Below are 7,239 nucleotides of genomic sequence, written 5' to 3'. Positions count from 1 at the left end.
CTATCTCGTAACTTTTGTTTGGTGGAGGATTTTATCATTATAATGTTGCCCTTATAATGGAAAAATGTTCATATTCAAGGAGCAGATGAATTGCTTACAACTCTGAAATCACGTGTGTATAAATACCTGCTTTCTTTTTAAAATATTATAGAAAAAATAAAAAATGTCATAAATGGATTTATTTAGAAAGAAGACGAATGAAAAGACAAAATGAGAAGGATGATGAATCCCTTCTTCATAAAATTGTATTTATATTGTCTGATTCAAAGATAAAAAAGTAACGTTCAAATAGTCAGTATACAAAACAAAATAGTATCCATAATAAAATTACTATACCGGATATTTTGGTGATCTGATGTATCCAGTATAACCTGAAATAATAAAAAATATATGTCTTAATATTAGTTCCTATTTTTTTATACGAAGATACTTTTAAACGCACCTTGATAATCGTTGTCGGGCTGTTGACTTAAACTCTTGCTTTAAAATAAATGTCCTAATTCCCATCAGGTAAGTTGCAACATACTTGTCCCAATTCATATCCTCTAAATTTAGTTTGAACATATCGCTGTCGTCTAACATTTTCACCTTCCTTGCCAAGTCGGAACAGTTATCCCTTTGGAAAGTCCATTCGTGTATGGTGAAAAATGCAAACGATGCGAACAACTTATTGCCATTTCTGAGAAGTTTCATCATTCTGAAATATCATTTTTAATTATTATTACAGATGAAAACAGATAATCTCTATTTTTGGGATAATTCCCAGGAAGATTGTTCTCGTTGTTCGACGATCGACTGAATACTCACATTGGTTTACTACCTCGGAGTCTTAAAAAGATATCTATGGCGAACGCAAGCAAGACACGTGGAATTACACTCAGAACGTTGAAAATATATCTATTCGCTACGACTGAACAACCTGGGTACCATATCGCATCGTTCAGCGGGGTTTCTATGCTACATTTTACCATAGCATCTATCATCTGACCAAACCTTGGCAATTGGAACATTTACATTATTACAATTAATGGAATTACACTTAAAGTGAAGTTTATTACTATCCGAGTATCTCAAGAAATATTATGCAATTTCAATAAATATTATTTATATCTTTATTTTTCTAAACTGACGTATTGGTAGCAAAAGTCGACTTTTATTTCCTACATTTGTTCGCGCTTTCATTGTCCACGTTACTTAAATAAACTGAAGCTTTTGAAATACTCTAACAATCGAATTTCAATAGATGAAAAATATTACTTAAAGGGGCATGCGTTACTCGTGCAGTTGTATACTTTAACTTCACGATCACGATGTAGCGTGACATGCCATGCAGTACACATTATCACGTCAACTACGAAATCGATAGGCACTACATCCAATCTTGTATCTCTCCTACCTCGTACCACTGTTGTACATCCTTTGCTGATTAGAATGTAAGTACCTGGTAACATTAAATTGGTTTAGAAATTATTTGTGATTTTCGAATAGCAGAAACGTAGCACTGAATAGAGTGGAAAGAATTTTCATAATTGTGAACAACAACAAACTTGAACTATAATAATGATGATCCAGTGGAAAGCCTCTCATTTAGCCTCTAACAAACTAACCGATTAACTCTACTTCTATTACTGTAAAATGTAAGGAGTATTGAACAATTATCATTGAAAAAGATTTATATAAATACCTGTAACTGCAGATATATTCTCTATCCAACCAGGACATGGTCCTTTCAAAGCGGCACCAATTACGCTTGGCCGTACTATCGCAACTGGCATATCTTTGCACTGGCTTGCTACAATCTGCTCTGCTAAATTCTTACTGAATGTGTATGTATTTGAATAAGTTTTTAAAATCCTCTTTTCTAGCAGGTTGATGGACGCTTTGTCGAATTTGTCACACATATCGATCACCTCTGAAGGACTAAAGTCCGTGCTGCAAAGTCAAGAATAAGTGAACATATTCTGCAGGATATAATTCTAATTATAATATTCGTAAACCATGGAACTACGTATGCGTATAATTTATTCTTACGTATAAACTTTTTCCTCGATCTCATGTAGATTCACATTAGTATAGGCTGTGCTGACGTGGACGAAGCTAATTGGATGCTTCAGTTCCTTCCAAAGCTCGATGACACGAGCAGTACCTTTCGTATTCACATTAACAGCCACGTGCAATGGCTCGTTGAATCTCACAGTGGCCGCAGCGTGAAACACTATATTTATTTTCTCTAACAACAGATTTCTATCTTCTTGCGAAAGACCTAAATTCGGCAGATTCACGTCACCTTTCATGGGATAAACTCTGCTGAAAAGTGAGGAGTTCTTCGCTTTAATGCCATCATAAATCTGAAAACGAAAAATCCAGAAATGGGAGTTAATCAATTTGGCTCCTGACAGGCTTAAACATTGAAAGAAACAAGAATATATTTACGAACGGCATCATCCATGATCTTCTTAAATCGTTGTTCTATTGTTTCGTTCGTTTTTGGACGAATTAGAATATAAATGGCAGCGATGCGTGGACATACGCGCATCAATTTTTCCAAAAGAGCTATTCCCACGAAACCAGTTGCTCCAGTCACAAGAATCCCACTACCGGCATAGAATTCCTCCAGAGTATTCGTCTTATTCAATCCTTTATTGATCGCATTTTGTTTCCAATCTTTATTGATTGCATTCATGTTCCAAGATCTGCACACTTTCAGTCCCAATATTCGCCATTGAATTATCAAATAGTAAGTGGACAAATGTTTAAAATAATGTACAAAACTTGTTATAGTTGAGATTTTAAGCTTAAACAATCTTTTGGTAGTTTCCTTTGGCTTCTGTATTTTTTGTTTTATTTGTATTTGTGTGAATATCATAGTATGCAGTGATCGGTAATTTGTGTGGAACATTTGCGTGGTTCGTGCGAGATAGTGTTCGCTAGCATATAATACCACCTGAAGAATACTAATACGTATGTGATTTTTATGCGTGCACGCGTGGAAGGGACAATGAAATCTGGATAAACATTGTTTATATGTGCTCTTATTTATTAATTATTTACGGAGGTAAGAGGACTCATATTTCCGATGTGCCGTTACAGATTTCATTGAGTAAACAGGTTTAATCTACATATAATCGATGATTTTTCTTAGAAAACGTCGCGCAGAATACTTTACGTCTCTGAACGTCATAGTCTTCTTCTTTACGATTTGCACGAGGTAAATTGTTGCTCGTCTATCGTTCGTATAAGAAAAAAGCACACTTTTTTGTGCTCCATTTTCATCTTACTTTAGCTTTAGGAATGTGCAATATTTTTTTATTATCCTGTTTATGTATAGTATAGTGCATTACATTCTATGTTATTTAGTTTTGCAATTTGCTTTCTGTTTGATCTTTACGATACCAAAGCTTTTATTGCACAAATTGTTGTGTTATAAAGATTTGATACGTTAAATATTGTACACTCATATATATAGTACACAAGTAGAGAACATTATTATAATCAACTAACAACAATTCTGTAAAAACATTGATCATAAAGTCTTTTTAACTCTTGAATTAAAAGAATGTTTATGATCTTATTCAAAGAGCTATTTTAACGCAGGATCTAAATAATTAACAAATATATTTTGAAAGAAAGTGATAAATAAAATAAGGGAAATGTATTTTTCCGATATCATGATATACATTATTTTACTTAAATTTAATAAAATAATTGTTAACATCCATAATCACTCCACTATCATTTCATCGTTTCTTTTATATGTAGTCAATATTACGTATGTATCTTCAATTCATCTGCATATATTCCAGTTTATTTACTAAAAATAAGGGATCTTACCATTTAAAATGTAAAATGCCTAAAATATCTCGCATGATTAATGTTATCACCGCGGAGTGACTCAACTTTTGCCAAAAAATAACGGGTGTTTCGTGCAAGTATGTTACGAAGGCGAATGTTCCGATTACCTCTACTGACTGATTGTAAATTATTGCAAAATGACAATAATGAACCAGTTTTACTGCGTAAAATATAAAATATAACATAAATATTTGAAAATTCAAAAACTTCATTTAAACTATTGTAATAATGAATGACAGCTAATGGAAAACACAATCGAATACAGAATAACAAAAAATCGCCTGTTACCTGATACTCTTTTCACTGCGTATTCTTTACTATAAGTCGAACAAAAATGCGACTTCACGATAGTAGATACCGACACGTCTTTCACTGTACTATAATAATATTCGATATGTCGTTCCTCTACATACTTATACTTTTAATAACTTCACCCTACTACTGAAACTGGATAATGTCATGCATGAATGATTCGATTAATATATTTATATCCAAAACCACACAAGAAATAGCTTTGAGTGGTCTTTGATCGTGAAAGGTCGACAGGAATTGACTTTTTATCACTGACTGCTTCCACCGCTTGCATTTTAATGACATTTGCATGATATATAACTTTTTATTCGTCAAGATAAAGGGAGAAATATTTGCATTGCAAATTCCATTTCTAATATTTACGGATGATTTATTGTGGTGATGTCGAAAAATGCTAAGAGCCGATATAAAAACTTTTCATATAGTACATAACCTTAACAAAACTATGGTATGACATCGTTTATTGTTGTTGAAGTGATCGCCACTTCTAAGAAAACTCTACATCTGGTCTTCGGTTTTCTCAAGCGCTGAGGTTATCGATAGCGCATAGACAAATAATGCGTCGATGACAGACCATAAGCGGTACACTTGCGACGTTGGCTTCAGGGTTCTTTTAGTCTCAGGGTAACATTGCTAGTGTCATGTAATTTCAAATGATAATCAAAAGGTTCAGTAAAAAAATGGGTTTATTGGTAACAGTTATGTTTTTTATTACAAGAAATCACAAGAAGAACTGACTGGACCCGTCTCGTACCATCAAGGAGGAAAGCTCGGTGTGGGTGTGCCCTTTTGAAATTAGAACGCGGATTCGTCGTCCACACTTTTCGGTAGAAAAGTGAGGGTAATGATCCGCGATGCCCATTGGTTAATAAATGAAACTGTAAAGACAAAGATGAGCCGATGCGGCTCGTGGACATCCTTGTTCATGAGGAAAGCCTATTATCTCACCAGACACCCGCTTTCTCCGTAAACCGAAAATGTTTATGTGAAGAGAAATGAAACTGAACAGATTCCGTTTGGAGTATCTCCTTAGCCTTGTGACGGGTCAGTGTAACAATGTTTAGGTCTTGGCACCATGACCATGGGGAACCTCGCAAGGACTATCGCATCTGGCGTAACACATGCCAGACAAAAATTCGATCCGTGACACTAGCGTGCGGGTCTGGACCAGCTTACATTGTATTCCACACTTTCTACTTTAATATTCACAATATATATATACTTACAATACCTTACAATTTACTCACGCGATTCTTTGATTCCACATACATCAAACAACCTTAACAATTGTGACAGTTTTAGCAAATGAAAAATATGTACATATTTCTGTAAACCCTCAAAATAATTTTAAAAAATTTTCGCTACCTGTTATGAAAATATTAATAAATATATGGCTAATGGTAAAAATATATGTGTAATATATTTTTCTAGAGTCAGCGCTTCATAGGATAAAACGTACATAAATATTAAAAAAAAATAATCTGCATCAAAGTGTGAAAGGAATGGGTTTAAAGACAATTTCATCCTGATGCAAGGTAATTATCCAAAGCCTAATAATACCCGATATACAATGCTATGGTAATCCAATATCAACAGAATGGTAATCCAAGAGCCTCGATCTTGTATCGTGTTTGGAAACGCTTATAAACAGCCCCGCAATATAAACATTGAAAATATATAGGACCACTTGAAACAAAAAATATCAAGTCACCATATTTCATCAAGAAACTATTTAAAGATGGCTTTTTTAAGAGAATGGAAAAATATTTCAAGTAGAATAATGATAAATTTGTTACATTCAACGCCAGGAGAGTTTCAGGCAATAATATTAGATTGCCCGAAAAGTATCTTTCGTTTCATAAGGTGATAATAGATGAACAACAATTTCTGTTTTATATTATTTTATTGAATTAGGTATGGTCCATTTAGTTCTATTTGTATTATTATATTCGTGCATAATTCAACTAACTAATATAAAACAAAAAACATTGTGCGCCTATTATTTCCTTGTAAAATGAAAGAAACTTTTCGGACAACCTAATAGAATCAGAAGGAAACTTCACTAATAAGAAAAGACCGCGAACAGTCAGTATTAGACCGTTCGCGGAAAACTTAATCGCGGAGTAGGCGCGTCAACGGGAGTCATAAATTCCCATTACGATTATGTAATCGACGCCACGAACTGATCGATCTTCTATTTCGGTTGGAATAATAGAGGTGATTGAATTAGTATAACACTGGGCTAACATGTTATAATATAAACTTTATTCCAACAACTTGTCTCGCGGAGAATATAAATAAATAAAAATATAATTTACGAGGTCGAATTGTAATGTCGTTTACATAATGGTTAGAACTGTTCGACTCGAATAGTTATTAGCAAGACCACGATGTTAATCGTAGTAGGAGTGACTTGCAAGTAGTGAGTTGCGGTGTTGCAAGAGGTATAAATCGCAAATCAGATCTGAAGCGAGAGATGGGTTCAGCGATTTAGCGACTAGGCGACTAGTACACAGATGTTGACTGATCAAAGGATGGAAAGTCAGAGAAGTTCGGTGACGATGCCATGCGAAGGAATAATATCGATGGATGTGTCTAGCACACGGACTATAGGATTTGTCTTTTTTTTTTTATTTGCGTTTATTTTACAATCAATTCTCGTTAGACCTTTAAGTAAATTTATCTGGCGTGGTACTATGACATGATTAATACGTGTTTATAGTATGTTTGATACTATTTGAATCTAGTGCTTAGGTCTAAGGTGTAATGTCTTCTTAGCCTGCGGATCTGTTCCGACGTGTCGAGTAGTTGAGTAATTAGAGGATTTTGGTGGTTGTTGACTCTTGTGCTATGTCTATTGCTGAATTTGGATAATTTTTCTTTGACTGTGGGTATCTTGAGGACGTGATATATCGTTTCGTTGGTGACGTCGCAAGGTGCGTCTATTAGGGATCTTAAGGTTTTCGATTGGAATCGTTGGAGAATTTCTATGTTGGAATTACTTGCTGTCCCCCATAGTTAGATTCCATAGGTCCAAACAGGTTTTATTATGGCTTTGTACAATGTAATTTTACT

At 34.3% G+C, this 7,239-nt stretch overlaps 1 protein-coding gene across 1 annotated transcript; it reads right to left on the bottom strand.

Moving 5' to 3' along the window:
* Nucleotides 1-215: 215 nt before the first annotated feature.
* LOC132915238 (fatty acyl-CoA reductase 1-like) lies at nt 216-2,698 on the bottom strand. The gene is made up of 7 exons (XM_060975027.1): nt 2,438-2,698; nt 2,032-2,348; nt 1,685-1,932; nt 1,258-1,441; nt 808-993; nt 443-697; nt 216-371 (listed from the first exon to the last, which is right to left on the bottom strand). Exons 1-7 carry the CDS (start codon nt 2,681-2,683, stop codon nt 293-295), a joined length of 1,515 nt encoding a protein of 504 aa, XP_060831010.1. The 5' UTR covers nt 2,684-2,698; the 3' UTR covers nt 216-292.
* Nucleotides 2,699-7,239: the final 4,541 nt, after the last annotated feature.

Source organism: Bombus pascuorum, chromosome 16 (assembly GCF_905332965.1).
Source record: "Bombus pascuorum chromosome 16, iyBomPasc1.1, whole genome shotgun sequence".
NCBI lineage: Eukaryota > Metazoa > Arthropoda > Insecta > Hymenoptera > Apidae > Bombus > Bombus pascuorum.
The sequence above is the reverse complement of the archived record's forward strand: the minus strand, read 5'-3'. Positions and strand labels throughout refer to the sequence as shown.